General features: G+C 44.5%; 1 protein-coding gene across 1 annotated transcript in view; it reads left to right on the top strand.

Annotated features, from left to right (window-relative positions):
- The window catches only part of wnk4a (WNK lysine deficient protein kinase 4a), a 57,029-nt gene that overhangs the window by 11,651 nt on the left and 29,237 nt on the right, over positions 1-16,141 (top strand). Inside the window, exons 2-4 of the mRNA XM_064321734.1 lie at positions 12,921-13,093; positions 14,412-14,632; positions 15,126-15,283. Coding sequence (XP_064177804.1) covers positions 12,921-13,093; positions 14,412-14,632; positions 15,126-15,283 — 552 coding nt within the window. The remainder of the gene's footprint in view (positions 1-12,920; positions 13,094-14,411; positions 14,633-15,125; positions 15,284-16,141) is intronic.

Genomic DNA, 16,141 nt, shown 5'->3' on the forward strand with positions numbered 1-16,141 from the left:
TAATTTAATGTATCACCTGCAGTAAATAAGGATATCGGTCATGTTTCACTCATCCTTCACATGCCCATCATAGGCACCTATCAGTTAGTGATCATCAGTGTCATCGACAGTGTTTTGTGATGTGGTCACGCGGGCACCGGAGTCATGAAAGCATTTAAACGGGCTCGGTGCTGGGACGGGATGCAACCGCTTACTTTCAGCTGAATAGACAACAACTCATTCTTGCTCGATTCCCTCTGTGTAACAAGCTGTTTATCTTGAAGTTCCGCACACGTCTCTAGTTTGATTTGCCTGTATCTGCATATATGTGTGCGGTTTTGCGGGAGGGCTTGGGGCAGAGTCTTGGCAGGTGCGGGTGGGTGCGGCAGGAAAAGCCCCAGGAGCAGGCGGGTGCGGCAAGAGAAGCCATGGGACCCCCCCCCCCCCGCCCCCTTCATAATTTTGGCAGTGAATGGGTGTGGCATGAAGTCTTCACATTCACTGGTCACTAGCAGTTGATTGATAGGGGTATTTAGTGGTCACCGCTCTGAGGTAGATCTTTAGATTGACATCCCTTTAAAGTATCTATTGTGTGGACACATGGCAGCATGCTTGCACGTACACACACACACACTCACACACTGCTGTATTAGAGACAGTTTGATGACATAGATTTAAATAAGAAAAACCAAAAGAAAATTGTTTGAAATGAAACCAATTAAATTTGAATTCATTTATTCTAGGCCTGGCAAATTTTGAGCGCACATACTTCACCTGCTTGTGACTCACAGTGACTCTTGTACTGGAGGACAAACAGGTCCATCACTCATTATCTGTCAGTCACTTTCAGAGAAAGGCCTGCTTGCTGTTGGCTCCATTAAGCTTACCTTAATGGCTTACTTATTTTAACATGGGAAAGGTCCCTAAATTGAAGTGCTGTTTGCAGTGGTAATTGCTAGCTGAAATATGGCAGCCATCATCAATTATGAGTAACATTTAACAGATCCCCACCCTTCATTCTGAGCTTAAAGAGCAAAGTGCAGGTTAAATTTCTTAATGGATTTACAATTTTGGGCTCTTGGAGAGGAGAGTTTTTGCACATGCCACAAAAGTTATTCTGAGTGATCACCTTTATCCTGTGATGAAAAATTTCTACCCTGATGGGAGTAGTCTCTTCCAGGATGACAATGCCCCCATCCACAGGGCACAAGGGGTCACTGAATGGTTTGATGAGTATGAAAATGTTGTGAATCATATGCTATGGCCTTCGCTGTCACCAGATCTCAACCAAATTGAACACCCATGGGAGATTTTTGTCCAGCGTGTACGACAGCACTCTCCACCACCATCATCATAACACCAAATGAGGGAATATCTTTTGGAAGGATGGTGCTCCATCCCTTGAGCAAAGTTCCAGAGACTTGTAGAATCTATGTCTAGGTCCATTGAAGCTGTTCTGGTGGCTCGTGGTGGCCCTACACCTTACTAAGACACTGTTGGTTTTTCCTTTAATTTGTCACCCATATATATATATATAGCTACATTACCATCATACAGGCCTTCCTACACTGACATAACTTACTGTTTAGCTTGCAGTGCTATAATTTGTTCAGCCAGCTGGCTAGTAATGTTATTATTTGTGATAATTTAACTGTTCAATTTAGCTATTGCCTGATATGTATTTACTTGGCAAACAATGTGAAGTAGAAAAAACTAAAGTGAAGTAGCTCTCACTAGTCTTTCCAATTTCTCCGCAGACCACAGGTCGATCTATTGCCGTACCCTGTTGTTTCTTCTCATCTTTGACTGTTCCCTGTCCCTTGAACACCTGTCACGTGGACCTCGTTGGTCTCAGTGATGTCGGCATTGGGATTAATCTTGCTGATAATGTTGCTTACTTTGCCATCCACCATAGCTCTTGCTCTGTTCCCTCTCCCCCAAGTCATGTTCACATTCTCCATATTATTTGGATTTGAGGTGCACGTGGCCAATTGCATAAGAATAAGCATATATGTCATTCTAAGTGTATTATAAAAAAATTTTATTTCAAAATCCAGTTGCTACATCATTTTCCCCACATATTAATTGACCGAGTTGGCCAACCTAAAAAGTTCTCTTTAAGAGGACTGACAATTTTCCAAAGATGCATTAAGGTGAATCATGCCTTATACCAAGAATCAACAATGGATGCAAAAGAGTAAAATTCAATGCAAGTATGACTTCATATGAAATCAATAGAAAAGGTCACATTTGTGTTTGATACAGCTGTGAACAAAAATTGCAGTAGCCAAACGTCTCTGCCCCACCGCCTCAGGTGCTCTTGAACATTTCCTGGTCCCTGAGGAACGTTTAAAAACAGGTTGAGTTTGAGGTGAAATCATCCGCAGATGTAGAATTTTGGTAGTGCACACTGAGGGCTTGTGTATCGCCGTGTTAAAAAACAATCTTGACGTAACACCAGAGCTCAGAGGGGTGTTGACTCCCTCCCTCGCAAAATGAATCCGCTGCTTCTCCCCCCAGGCTGTGGGTTTGTGGCTGCCCCATAATGCACTGTTTCATCGACTAGGCCACACCTGTGAGAAGGCCAGCAGGTGGTGGCTAGGTGTGTTATTACAGGGTCTTTCCCTCCAATGGGAATAAGGTTTTCTAAGCTGGCAGCCCTGCACCAGCTCTGTAGGACACATGCAGAACCTCACCCAACAGCAGATGTAAAACTGTGTTTATCCAGTCAACAGCAGCAAAATGTACTCCTAAAGAACCTGACAGTACTGCAGCTTGATTTAAACACAGTGGATTTAACTCACACACACAAACGCACACACACACACACGCATGCACGCACATACACCCGTACGCACACACACACACACGCACACATACACACACGCATTACTCCTTCTGCTGGGTTTTTTTAACCGCAGGCATTTCTCTACCACTGGGTTGTTGAGGGGTACTGCAGACTATCCATTTAAGTCTAGACAGGTATAAACAAAATACAGTGTTGTTCTAAGGAAATATGGGGGCACTAGCCCTTTATCAACCTGCCTGGTAAGCAGCAGCAGCTTGTTGTGTGGTACAGCCAGAGCTTTCCATAATAATCATTTTTCAATGCATGGGAATTCTCAAATAAAAGGAATACCAAGCTGGATTTACATGGTTTATTAAATATCAGTGAAAAGTAACAGTAGAAGTTGAGAGATCCCAGGAACAGTGGTAGCAGGCTGTGGGTGCTGTCAGTGTTTAGCATAGAGAGAAGTAATGGGCATGCCTCAGCAGACTGCACTAGCCTTCTATGGACACATCGTAAACCGAGCCCCAGAATTAGATATTAGATAAAGGCTCACCACGCCCCCCCCTCCCCCCCAATCCAGAAAGGCCAATGTCCTGGCATATGTTCTATCCAAACATCCTCACCTGTCTCCTTAGATTTGGGAGCCTCCTGATCTCCTGATTTACAGGCATTGACCAGCCTGTATTCAGTACGTGATCATGTAGAGAGACTGAGAAGTTGGCTCCTGCTGTTATTTCCACAAATAGAGTCAGTCAGTTCTGTTCAAAAGGACGATGGTTGTTTAGGTAGTTATTCCACAGTGGGCCCTTTGTGCCTGTAGACAAAGGCTGCATGTTTTTTAGATGTCACCACTTCTAACCAAAGGAAATCTAATAGAACAGTTTGTTAACATTAAGGACCATTAGGGACCACAAAATGTTGCAGGGACTGAAGTTAAATAGTTGATTTGTGGCATCTGAGGCCTGTGTGAGTAATGGCGCCAGCGAGATTTAAGCTGTGGCTCTCAACTTTTAAATGTAACTTAAAGCATGTAAGAATGCCTATGTACTTGTTACAAATGGCAAATAAACAATCTTGACTTGACTTGTGCTACCCAATAAAAGGATAATGGAATTTTAAATAGCCTGAATTCAGATGTTCAGGTGGAAATTTCCATTCCCCTTCTGTTTGACTGGAGTTTGACACCCCTGCTCTATACTCTTAATAAACAAAGCACTCATCTTTTAAATAGACTGAAGCCATTGAAGAATACCACATACGTTTTTACATGCTGTTGGAACCAATTTACTCATTGACTGGCTCCGTTTCAGGTATTGCCCAAATTGGGGTAAAATCCTAAGCCAATGCACTTAATCCTACACACAGCGCACACTCTGGGCGGCTGGGCCAACACAGTAACCTGGCTTAGGAGTGCAGTTAGCTGTGTTAAAGAGGCTGGTGTGCCCCAGCGGCCACAATCAGGTGGTGTAAAATGAGGACTTGCTGGCAAGTTAGCAGTGTTTTTCGTTATGTTCTTGATGGAACATGTTGAGCTTGTATCTGCCCATATATGGAAACTGCTCCAAATATATGTCTGATTTATAGTAATCTATGTTGACACTTGAAAAATATCTTTCTGGCTAGTAGGTTAAGGCAGCTAATAATAGGTGGCAAGCATTTGTTAACATTTTCCCCTTTTGCAGCCTGGGACTATATCTAATCGTAGTATTTTTTAGAAGTAGTGCAGTGTCGTTGAAAAGATGTTGGAGTTGTATTCAAAGGTTTCCAACCCAGTTCCTACTGGGTTTCCACCCTGGCTTGTAGATTATAGTGGATTAGCACTGTGTTTCAGAGAACCACACTGGTGCTTTACCTTTTTATGAAAACTCCACTTTGTACGTTTTCACATTACGGTGATTTTTGTTTTGGTTCCAGAAGTACAGTTTTAGTTCTCTCAAATCTCGTAAGAAAACCAGCTTTGTTACATTAAATGTAATATCATGTCACAACTGTATTTCAGTAGATAAACCTTTTAATTTAGTTTTCCATTAAAGCACACAATGCTGAAATTCACCCTGGAAGCAAAAATGAATCCTTAGCCATACAGTCACTCCATCAGGTAGCTGATTGATTGGCACCACCAAGCCTGTGCTGATGTTTTCCTAGGATTCAGCAAGTTCAACCAACAAGGTAGGATGGGACTGAAGAAGACAGCTTACCTGTATTGGTCAGTGTTCACTCACTTTTACACAGTTGCACTGTGTGGGCACAGTCAACCAGGGGCTGTTCCTCAGAAGTTGTTTGTCATCACAGCTTGTCTTTGTCCATTCATAGTGGCAGAGTGGAGAGCAAAACTAACACAGGCTGTACTCTGCATCTTGTGATCTCATGCAATTTCCTGAAGCTTTTTTAATGTCAAAATTAGTTTCTTTTAAAGAGGCACATTCTTTTGGGAGTTCAAAGCTCATTCGAGAAAAATTAAGTTTTTTTCTCCATCTTAAATCTAGACTGTGTGATTTTACTAAGCAAGCTCATTTTAGGAGGATCCTAATTCATATCTGAATAGTCCCAGTACCTCTATGAAGCTAGCAATCATTGAAGAAACCAAGGCCAAGCTGGAATGCGGTGGGCCAAACTGAATTAAAGATAAAATGTTGTTTAAAGGAAGAGCATGGTGGAAAGGAAGCATGGAGATATCCAGTGTCATTTGGACCTGCTTGATGAAGCCACTTATTGATTCATTGCCCCTCAGAAACAGAGGAACTTCTTCCAACCTGGGAACACCTTGGCAGTTCATTCCATTGGGGTCTCCTGGATGATTTGTTAAAGTTGAGGTGAGCAGGTTGGCATGTGTGCCAGTGCGGGCATCTGTACGGCATCATCCATCCCTGGGCCTAGACTGCAGATGAAGGAGGTCAGCAGTAAAAGAGATATGGCAGATTGAGTTACCACCCCTCAAAGAGACCGGCTTCCTTTATCCTTTATACAGCACGCTGTGTACCTGGATGTTCCCTTCTTCTTCTGTTACCATGGGACATAATTAATGCCCCCTTGAGGGAGTAGGAAGCTTGTCGTTCTGCTGCGTCAGTCTAACCTCCTGAGACCCAGCAGAAAAAAGTGAAGTATTTTTTGTCATAAAAGAAGAATTATTTAATAAATGTTTTTTGAATGTCGCTGTAGTGTAGGTTTCAGCATAATAGAGTATATGGTTTTTTAAAATATGACAGACTCATGTCCCCTACAGGGGACGAAAATGAATTGCTGGGCTGCTAGAGTCATTAGACACTGCCATCTGTGGCGGCGTGCAGTTACCAACTGAAGCCAAAGAGGCCTAGAGTGGCTTGGTGAAGCCTAGCATAGGGGTTATTTTTTGATATTCTGTTCATTTTATTACGAAAAGCCTTGTTTCGGCATATTCATCCCTGGATGACCTAGTCAGTCATGCAAGCTTCCTGTTGAAGATCCAGTTAGGGCGGGACAGCTTGTCTGAGGCCAGTGAAAGAGATGCTCTATTTGGGTGGAAACAAACTTCACGGATGATAGATCAGCCAGCACAGGCATATATTTCTGTGTGTAACACGGTGGGGATTTTCTGTCAAAACAATACGGGACTCTTTTCTGTGACGGGATAAGCTTTTTGTTCCAGCCCCTAAAATTTTGGTTGCGGTCCCAGTGCATGGCAAAGAAGTTTGTTTTCTCCTGGCGATTTTGTAGTCGGTCCGCAGTGAAGGGAACACCATGCGACATTTCTGGGATATACTGGGATCAGCGTCTGTCCATCACGTCCAAGTCCCGTGTTTTCCCTGTCTGACGCGTGAGCGGAAAGAGCAGAGATAAGCGGGGCTGGCCCAGCCCGGCAGCGCATTGCCAAAGCCGGCGATGAGACAGAGTTGCTACTCCTTAAAAAGTCAACTGTGGTACGTGACCTGCTTTTTCCACCCCAGGCGTCTGTGTGCAGAGGAGACGTCAGGTTTTCTTTGGACGGCACACACTGCTCCCTAAGTGTGCTCTTGGGCCTCGAACGCCTCGCTCTGACGCCCGTGTTTACACTGTACGCGCTCGCCGCTTCCGGAGGGGACGGCGCGCGCTGGCACCGGACGAGCGTTCGCTCGCGACGTGCCGCGTTCCCCCTCCGCCTCCTTTCGGAAGATTCGGTGTGAGCCAGCGCTGCTGCGCGGCAGGTGAGAACGTGCTTCGCCTGCTTCTGAGATCGGCCGCCCGTCTGTGTCATTGTTTTCTCACGCTTGCTGTGCGTGTTCGCCGCGTGGCCCCTTGGTAAAGTTGTGTAAGGAGCGAGACTCTGGCAGGCATCGGGATTGTTCTTTTGCTTATAACACACCACGTCTGCTGCTCGCTTTTTTTGTTACCTGTACATGCAGTTGCCTCATGATCACATAGTTCAGTGAATGCATCCTGAGATGCCCATGTTTTATGAGGTGGCAGGCGAATGAATGCCGGTTTTCAGATCGTGCAATCACAAGTGGAAGATGAATTGAGAGAATCGGGTTCAGGTTCGCCGCGATTCCGGAGGAGCCCTTAGGAGGAAATGGAGCCACAAATGGATTTGAGGTCTCATCCCTCTTAAAAACAGAAATCCGGTTTGGAATAAAGCCTCCCTTTCTATGTGGCTGGCTCAGATTCAGTTGGCGGTGAGTATCCAGTTGGTTTTCGCAGAGCTCCGTTGTGTGTGTGCGGGGATTCTACAGCGTGGCTGCGTATTTGACGGCTAGGGGGGACTGCAGTACTGCTGACCCTAATTGCTTAATCTGTGGCATCTGGTCAACAGGCCCAGCCCGCGGCGTAAACAGCACAGGTGGCATCTGACGTCACCTCGGCTTGAGCTCCGAGCCCCTCGCATGTGCTTTAGGACACGCGCCCAGTCACGTTGGAGCGCTTTCGAATGAACTGCGGTTTCAGTTTCCAATAAAACAGGAACCTACGGATTCCCAGGCCTCGTGAAAAAAGGCTTTGCTCTTGTCCCTTTGGATTGCGACTGGCTGGTCGACAGGCTGTGGGGAGGTGCTGAGGTATTCCAGTTGAGGCTGAAGGATCAGCGAGACAGTGGACGCGTAGGCTCCAGTGTGCATGAGGCAACAGCCCATGATGTCATTCAAAGCAGCTCTCCAAAGAGTGCCATGCACCGACTCTCTGTAATATCCTAATGTCCTGCTCTTAACTGTACAAGCAGACTGGAGCCTGACACACACTCTGTCCAGATGGTGCAGGGTTTCCACGCAGCACCCTCGCCAAACTGATGGAACCTTCCGGAATGGCTTTATGGTTAGAATGCTTTGGGATAGGCCAGTGTGTTTTCAGGTTTAGGTGAGGCCAGCGCCGTTGCCGTTATGCCTGAGGGTTACTTGAGTCCAAGTGCCGCGCTCGCTACTGTTCTGGCGGCCTCGGGCCTTTCAGCTAGCTCTTTTGTCGGGCAGCGCTTTCCCCGGCAGCCATATTATCAGCCCTGCTTATGTAACCACAGGTATGTGGCTTCTGGCCCAAACATTCCCCCGCCTCGCTGTGCGAACCCTGAATGCAGCCCCCCACATGGCTCCCAAAGGGCTGAGAATAAATCCTGCGGCAACGTCAGGAGCGTAATGAATTCCTCCCAACTATCTGGAGGCTGGGGGTCATGTGCCATGAGGACGCTGTAGCCTGGGTTCAGTTTAAACTGTACCGTAGTCATCATGAATGGGCAAACGCAATGTCCTTGTGGTGCATGCGAAATAGCAGGACATAGGTTACCATTGATGGAAACAAGAGACGCAGTGTAGCAGTACACAGGCTCTCATTGATCGCCATTCAGAAGTTGTGGTTAAATATTTAGCAGAAGACTTGAGCTGTTTGGCCTCAGTGAAACTTGAGAAAGGCATACAGATTCTGCAAACAGTACTGGCGAGTGAACAAAAAAAATGAACATTTATGTAGAAAGGGTCTTATTGCATTGCCGCAAAAAGAATTTGAAAGTGCAGGCAAATCTGGCCTAGAATTTCAGTAGGAACATTTGAAGAGTTCCAGCACTTCGGTTAATAATCCTTGGACCAGAATTCTCTGAAAGGAAATTTGAGTTTTCTGGGGCACTGTTTTGTAATTGCGCTTTGATAGTCCACAATTTTCGGTGCCCCCAAAACTTTATCCCCGAAGATCCATTTGCTGAGCCGCGAGATATAGAGTGCGGACTTGCCAGTACATGATGCCTCACCCAGCCCAGCAGTGGGCCGGATCAAAGCCAGGCAGCGTCTCTCCTCCTGCCTCTCACACGGGACAGGGGCAAGCGCTGAATGCACAGCAGGCCAGTTGCAAATACAAATTCAAAAGAACTGTATTTGTCCCCAGGGCACAGTTAAGAAACAGGCATAGCGCAGTGCAGCAAAGAGGAGTTGTCAAACCTTCATGACGCTTTGCAGACTGAAATGCCTGACGCTCTTCTGTGCGTGCGCCCTAAGTTTGGCTGCACTGTTTGGTCCCGTCTTTTTTGATTGACAGTGGAAGCTTGCGCAGGAAGGACAGCGAGCTCCTGACAGTAGTTTGGAATCTGACGTGAGAAAGAGGGATCAAGCCCAACTTGTGTTTGTTCTCAGCTAGCAATCGTTGCCAGGAAATGCCAAGGGCAGTTTCAGCTTCAAGGGCTGCTAACGGCTGAAACCCTCCTGAGTTGACGTTACAAAAGCTTTGCTTTATTATCGTGTTTACGACTGCGGCGTCTTCGCTTTGTTGCGAGCAGCCAGAAAAAGCCTAGCCCAGCGCCCCGAGCATTGTAGCGATGAAAAGGCTCTTACGGAGTTATCCCGGCCTAAAAGGCAACGGCAAAGTGAGGTTACGAATTTAAGCCTGCGGCGTTTCTCATCTAGTTACAAAGAAACCTGCCCGTCCGCTGTGAGGCAGGCTTGTCGGCTCTTTAAAAAACGGAGGCCTCGGTCGGGAACGCCAAAGCACGACTTTGTCCTGTTAAACCTTTGCAAACTCTCTCTCCGGCAAGGCCTGCATCCAGGGTTATGTCTGTTCCAGTAACGCAACAAGTGTCAGCATCCGCGCGTTCATTGTCTTGCGATTCCGCCCTCTCGTATTTCTGCTTCAGTGATCACAGGTTGTTCCAAGAAAGTCTTGTAAATCTATAAAATCTGATGCTGTTTTCCTGAAAGGCTTCTTGCGTGTTGGGGCTCATTGGCCAAGTTTGCAGCCTGCAAGTTGCAGCCACGATGGCCCGATGCCTGCACCTCCACGCTGATATCCGCTTTGATTTAGACATCGCTGTCAAAGCTGTCAGCCCGAAGCCGCGGGATATTGGCCTTCATACTGCGATTTTGATTGAACACACATTTAAACTGACATCAGGGGCCGAATATCCCAAACATCTTCCAAACATCCCAAAACGCGATGGTGACCGTATGTAACTCCTTTGTGAAGATGGCCATCTCACACACCAGGACCTCCCAGGGTATCAAGCAGTTTTGTGGGGATGCAAAAGCCAAATGTGATGTCAGCCCCCTTATTGTGTTTTATTGATTGCCTCGCCTCTAAAGGACGGTAATGCTCTTGGTTCCTATCGCACGACACAGGCTCAAACCCTCAGTTATAAAGGCAATTAGCACTTGCCTCTTTTGCAAAACAGATACACATGACACACATGCTGGCAACTAATCTGGACAGCAGAGTCATCCCTCCCCTTTAAAAATAATGGCACTCTGAGTTTGGAGTAATTACATGAAATTACATTAACCAGCTTAGAATTTCCTTGGTAAAAAAAATTAATAAATAAATATATATATATATATATATATATATATATATATAATGAGGGAGCACCATAATGTTTGGGACAAAGCCATATTTTTTCTTGATTTGGCACTGTACTCCATAATTTTAGATTAATCAAACATTTCATATGTGATTAAAGGGCAGATTCTCAGCTTTTATTGAAGGTTATTTTAATACATTTTGCTTTCAAAATGTAGATATTACAGCAGAAATTTCATATAGCCTGGACGTCATAATGTTTGGGATAAAAGGCTTCATATGTGTTTCTGATTAGTCAGGTGTTCAGTTGCTTCCTTGCAGTGCAAGTACTGTATAAGAGAGCTTTCAGTATCTGATCTTGATTCTAGGATTTTGATTACCTTTAGAGTCTGTTATTAGTGTTTCACAGCATGAGGACCAGTGGTGGGCCAATGAAAGTCAAGGAAGCCATTATGAGGCAGAAAAGTAAAAAAAAAAAAGGGCAGAGACATACTGTAGGCCAAACCTTAGGCGTACCAAAATCAACTGTTTGGAATATCATTAAGAAAAAGAGCACTGGTGAGCTCAGTAATATCCTTGTGTTCAAAATAAATGAAAGTTATTTATTTATTTATTTATTTATTTATATATATGTTTAATAATACATTTTGAACTGTGTCTAATGAGTGGTTCCTCAGATTCAGGAATTTCATGGAATTGGCTTCTGGAAAATAGTGCTGGAACATTCCCCTCTTCCTTAGGCAGTATCGGCAAGCTCTTGATTCCATGGTTACATAATAAATTGTCCTGTTTACCTCTATTTCCCATCCATAATCTTGGATCGCCACAAGGTGTGCCAGTAGAACTATTTTTAAGCAACGATTTCTTGTCATATGGTTGTATTTTCGTGACAGTGTTATGTCAGGATTTGTGTCCATCTACTTGGCTGAATAGGAGTTTGTTACCGGGTGGAAAAAGGAGGGCCATGCTTGAATTGATTACAGTTGTAGCATTGCATAACTGGGTGTTTGAGTGTGTGGAACTTTCTACCCTCTGTCAGCCAGGATACAGAAGACAGATCCCCTGTGTTGATGGGGCCCATTTCACAGAGTGCCAGCCAGCTGTAAACACAAACACAGCTACCCCATTTCCTAGAAACAGCTACAGTGCAACACTTAGGTCTCCCAGCAATTTTCCACCCGCTCTCCACACACTGCAGACATGTGTGCTTAACTATGCAAAAATGGTGTTTTCATGACTTTTATTTTTTAGTTTTTGCAAAAAATGTCTGGTTTTGTTCTCTGTAATTGCGGTGTCTGTTTTTTTGCACTTCGGATCTCTTTTAGGCTGCGTGAAAAAGTTGCTTTAGTTTTGTTGCATAACACATTTTACCGGTGCAGAGAGAAGGATCCCTCTTCAAAAGGGATGCTCGATCATATCGGATAATATCTCTTGTTGGCTCATAAAAGCTTAAAACAGACATATTGGTATTGGCTCAAATGTTAGCTTAATCAGTCACCTGAACATCTTTTGTTATTATTTATTTTTAAAATATAATTTTTACCAGCCAAACTCACAAGCAAACGTATACAGAAACTCAGTAGTTCTCTAGATTCACGATTTGTGCTCGACAGTAATGTAAGCAAGCTTTTTGTTATGCAAATAAAACCTGTTACATTTGTCTTTATTAGTTCACTTTGCTTATCTGCTTCTTCAATGAATGTGGAAACTTGCCTTTAGTTTGCATTTGTGCTGTAATGTAAAACAGTAGATATCTGCAACAGCCAGCATTGTCAGTCACATATTGGTTTTTGATATTGGCCCCAGAATTTCAATATTGCGCACCCCTACTCTTTATAAGTTTGATAAGATATACTTTATCCAAACATCCTAACTTCTTGATGGCCTTTTTAAACGACAGCAGAACCTCAGAAATACGAAGAACAGCTCCTTATTATTGCCAGTAAATCTATGTGAGCATTAAATGAGAATTAAATGAGTCACCCTTCCCTGTGATAAAAACGTGAAATATTATCAGAATAATTCAAAAGGGCAAAGAATACAAAAAAACGTGCGAAAGCCAGGTGAGTTTAATATAATGAATGTGAAGGTAACAAAAGAAACTTGTTAATGAGATCCAGACTATTAGTGTTCTAGCAATTCTAGTCATTATCTTACATGTGGACAGTAGGCACCAGATTGACTAGTACAGTCTGAATTGCTGTCTTTAATTTTGCAAAACTCACAAGCTCTGGCAACACCAGGATTCCGCTTCGGACAATGGCGTGCATCTCTGCACTGAGGTTTGCCGCAGCGTTTAGCTATAGATACAGTTCCTGGGGCCATACGGTATGCGATGCTTTTGAATAAGTGTCGCCGCTCATTTGAGCTAGAAGGACGGCGTGTCTGTTGCTGTTGGGTGATGTGTGACTACCGTGCCCCCCCCCCCCCTCCCCAGACGCGGAAGTTGACCAAAGTGGAGCGGCAGCGCTTCAGCGAGGAGGTGGAGATGCTGAAAGGCCTGCAGCACCCCAACATCGTGCGCTTCTACGACTCCTGGAAGTCCACCGTCAAGGGCCACAAGTGCATCCTCCTAGTCACCGAGCTCATGACCTCGGGAACTCTGAAGACGTGAGTACCTCCGCTACATCACGCTCCTCCTCCTTTGCATGCTTACTAACCCAGGGAAGCAGTGTAGTGATTCAGCAGTAGGTGGTTTGTCTGAGGGAGCTTCTGGCGCTCGCTCTGTAAATGGTCAGTGGTGTCTTACTGATCTCATGTGTCAAATTGGACCTTCGGGTTCTTCTGCAGATACATTTTATGGAAAGTTGAATTAGAATTTGAAAATGAAATGCACCTAATAGAAAATATTTTGAGCTTACCAATCATACATCACTTGAGTTAAAGGCTAAATAAAGAGTTTGTTTTGTGCAGAACCACCCCAACTGGATTTTAAACCAGCTGATCATTGTGGCAATAACTTAAGCGCCAGGATACGCATTGCATGACTTGGTAGTATAAAGGAGGAAATCCTATATACTTATCCTCCATAGCCAGTGATAGCGATTGCCTGTTTCAGCTGCACCTTTATATAGAAACAAAGCAAGGAAACCTAATCTGTGTACTTGAGTGTGGTTGATAGAGAGCTGGAAAGGCTTCTGTCCTCTCAGATCCGGTATAAATAACACTGCCCTGCTGTGCTGTCAGTGTACAGATCGATGTATTGAGACTAAACCAATATTAAAGGACTAAACCATAGATAGTGCCTATAAAGATAATACAGGCTAAACCATAGATAATGCGTATTAAGATAATGTCCATAGAAAGTGACTTATGTTCTACTCATATGCAAATGACTAAATACATTTGAAAACCTGTTTGTGTTACAGTACATGTATGTTACTGGTTGCAAATTTGCATTATTTTGAAAGCAACAGCAACCAGTCCCATAGTGTTACATGCTCTGGGGAGAAAGAAATCTCTGTATGTGAAATTGAACAAAGGGTTAATTGTGCCACTGTACTAATGAGCAATTGGACACAAAATCTACCATTAACTCAGAATGCGGTTTAAAGCCTTCTAGTATTTACTTTAAAAGTTTGTTTATATCTGTAATACTCATGTTTTCATATGACTCTGTGGTTGTAGCAGAGAACAATGCAATGTACTATGTATGGTATAATGTTTGGTTAGGAGTATTATTTTATCTTGTTCTTAGTTAAACAAGCACTTAGCAAACAGACAGTTACTGCAGAACTCCATAGGAGTCACGGGCCAAACTATAGAGAAGTTTCATGGGGGTGTTTGTATGAAATATGAAATGTAGAGGTAATACAAAGGGGGTATATGGAAATGCGAAAGTAGGTGAAAACTTCTGTCTCCCGCTGTACTTTTGGCGGGAAAGAGCCCGAGGCGTTTGGCTGCTTGCTCAGCGCTTTGTGTCCTGCAGGTACCTGAAGAGGTTCAAGGAGATGAAGCTGAAGCTGCTGCAGCGCTGGAGCCGACAGATCCTGAAGGGCCTCCACTTCCTCCACACGCGCACGCCGCCCATCATCCACCGCGACCTCAAGTGCGACAACATCTTCATCACCGGACCCACCGGCTCCGTCAAGATCGGGGACCTGGGCCTGGCCACCCTCAAGAGTGCCTCTTTCGCCAAGAGCGTTATCGGTGAGCTTGTGCGCGCCGCTGTTGCGTTCTTTTGAGCAGTCCCTTATCCGGGCTTCATTTGGTGTCCATCAGGGCTCCTTGAGGGGTCTGTTACAGATGCGGTGAAAGCATATAGCTTGGAGGTATATTACCCTGCTTGAGGGTACAAAAACTGTGGCATTTCCAACCAGTATTCAAATGTATGATTATCTTTTCCACAGCCCTTTCCATGAAACCACGTTAGCTGTGTGATATCTATTATTCATTGAGATTGCAATGTGCTATTCTCCCATCCTTGCGTCATGGAATACCTCTGCTTGCACCACTACACTGGTGTACAGATCTGCTTCGTGAACAAATTTTTTGTTAAGCAGTGACGTTACTCTCAAGGTCGGTAGATAAAGCTGCTGTTGTTGACATGATTCGATGTGTTAATTTGCCGTTACCTTGTCGCCCGTTGCGTTTGCGCGATTGAGGTCAGTGTCTTAGATCGCTGCTCTGTCTGCCCTCGCAGGGACCCCAGAGTTCATGGCCCCAGAGATGTACGAGGAGAAGTACGACGAGGCGGTGGACGTCTACGCCTTCGGGATGTGCATCCTGGAGATGGCGACGTCTGAGTATCCCTACTCCGAGTGCCAAAACGCTGCCCAGATTTACCGCAAAGTCACCAGTGTAAGTGGAGCGTTTGCTTGGGCATAAATAACCCTGATGACAGGACTTCCCGTGCGCCAGTACGTGCTCTGTGCACTCATTCAAGTGGAGCATTTAGTGTGTGCTGGGCCTCCTCCCATTGCTGCTTATAGCTATTTCTGAAAGTGATTTATACACTCCATTTACTTAGCAAACACCCCGATCTTGGAGGAGTCCAGTTTCTTTATATTGTTCCTGTTATCTTTGTATACTGCTGGATATTTACTCAAGTAATTTAGGTTAAATATATTTAACCAAGTAGTTATAACAACACACTGCTACACATAAGTTTCCAGCATTAAATGTATTTGTGCTTTAGCCATACCCAGTACAGCGTGGGATGTGGGATGTGATTCAGACTCATTTAAGCTGCTGCTCACTTAGACTGGTGATTTGTGGTGAGAGACAGGACATTGAAATTTATTTCATGTTTAAGTGAGGCTGCTGTTTTAGTCTCTTGTCTCCACGGGGCTGGTTTGTTTTCATCAGTGTGAAAAGAATTCCGACTTTCAAAGTCTTTTAGTCGAGCTGCATTTCACCATGGCTCATTGATTTAGTGGAGCAAATGTGTAACTGAGTAGATCTGTCTGAATAGAGATGTGCTGAGTTTGAAAGAACCCACACTTTTACCTACTTTCCTCACCCTCTCCACCCCTGCATGACCCACTCTGCTATGCGGCCATAAATATCAAGCTTTCTGATCTCAAATGGACATTTGTTTACAGGAAGCAAGAGAAGAACCTGCCTTTTCAGAGCAGTAATTACATTTGGAAATTACTTCCTAATTGGCCTTTAATTTTCCGTTGTCATTTAGTTCTGTAATCAGGAGCTGCACTTTAA

The sequence above is a fragment of the Anguilla rostrata genome, chromosome 2 (assembly GCF_018555375.3).
Source record: "Anguilla rostrata isolate EN2019 chromosome 2, ASM1855537v3, whole genome shotgun sequence".
Lineage (NCBI taxonomy): Eukaryota > Metazoa > Chordata > Actinopteri > Anguilliformes > Anguillidae > Anguilla > Anguilla rostrata.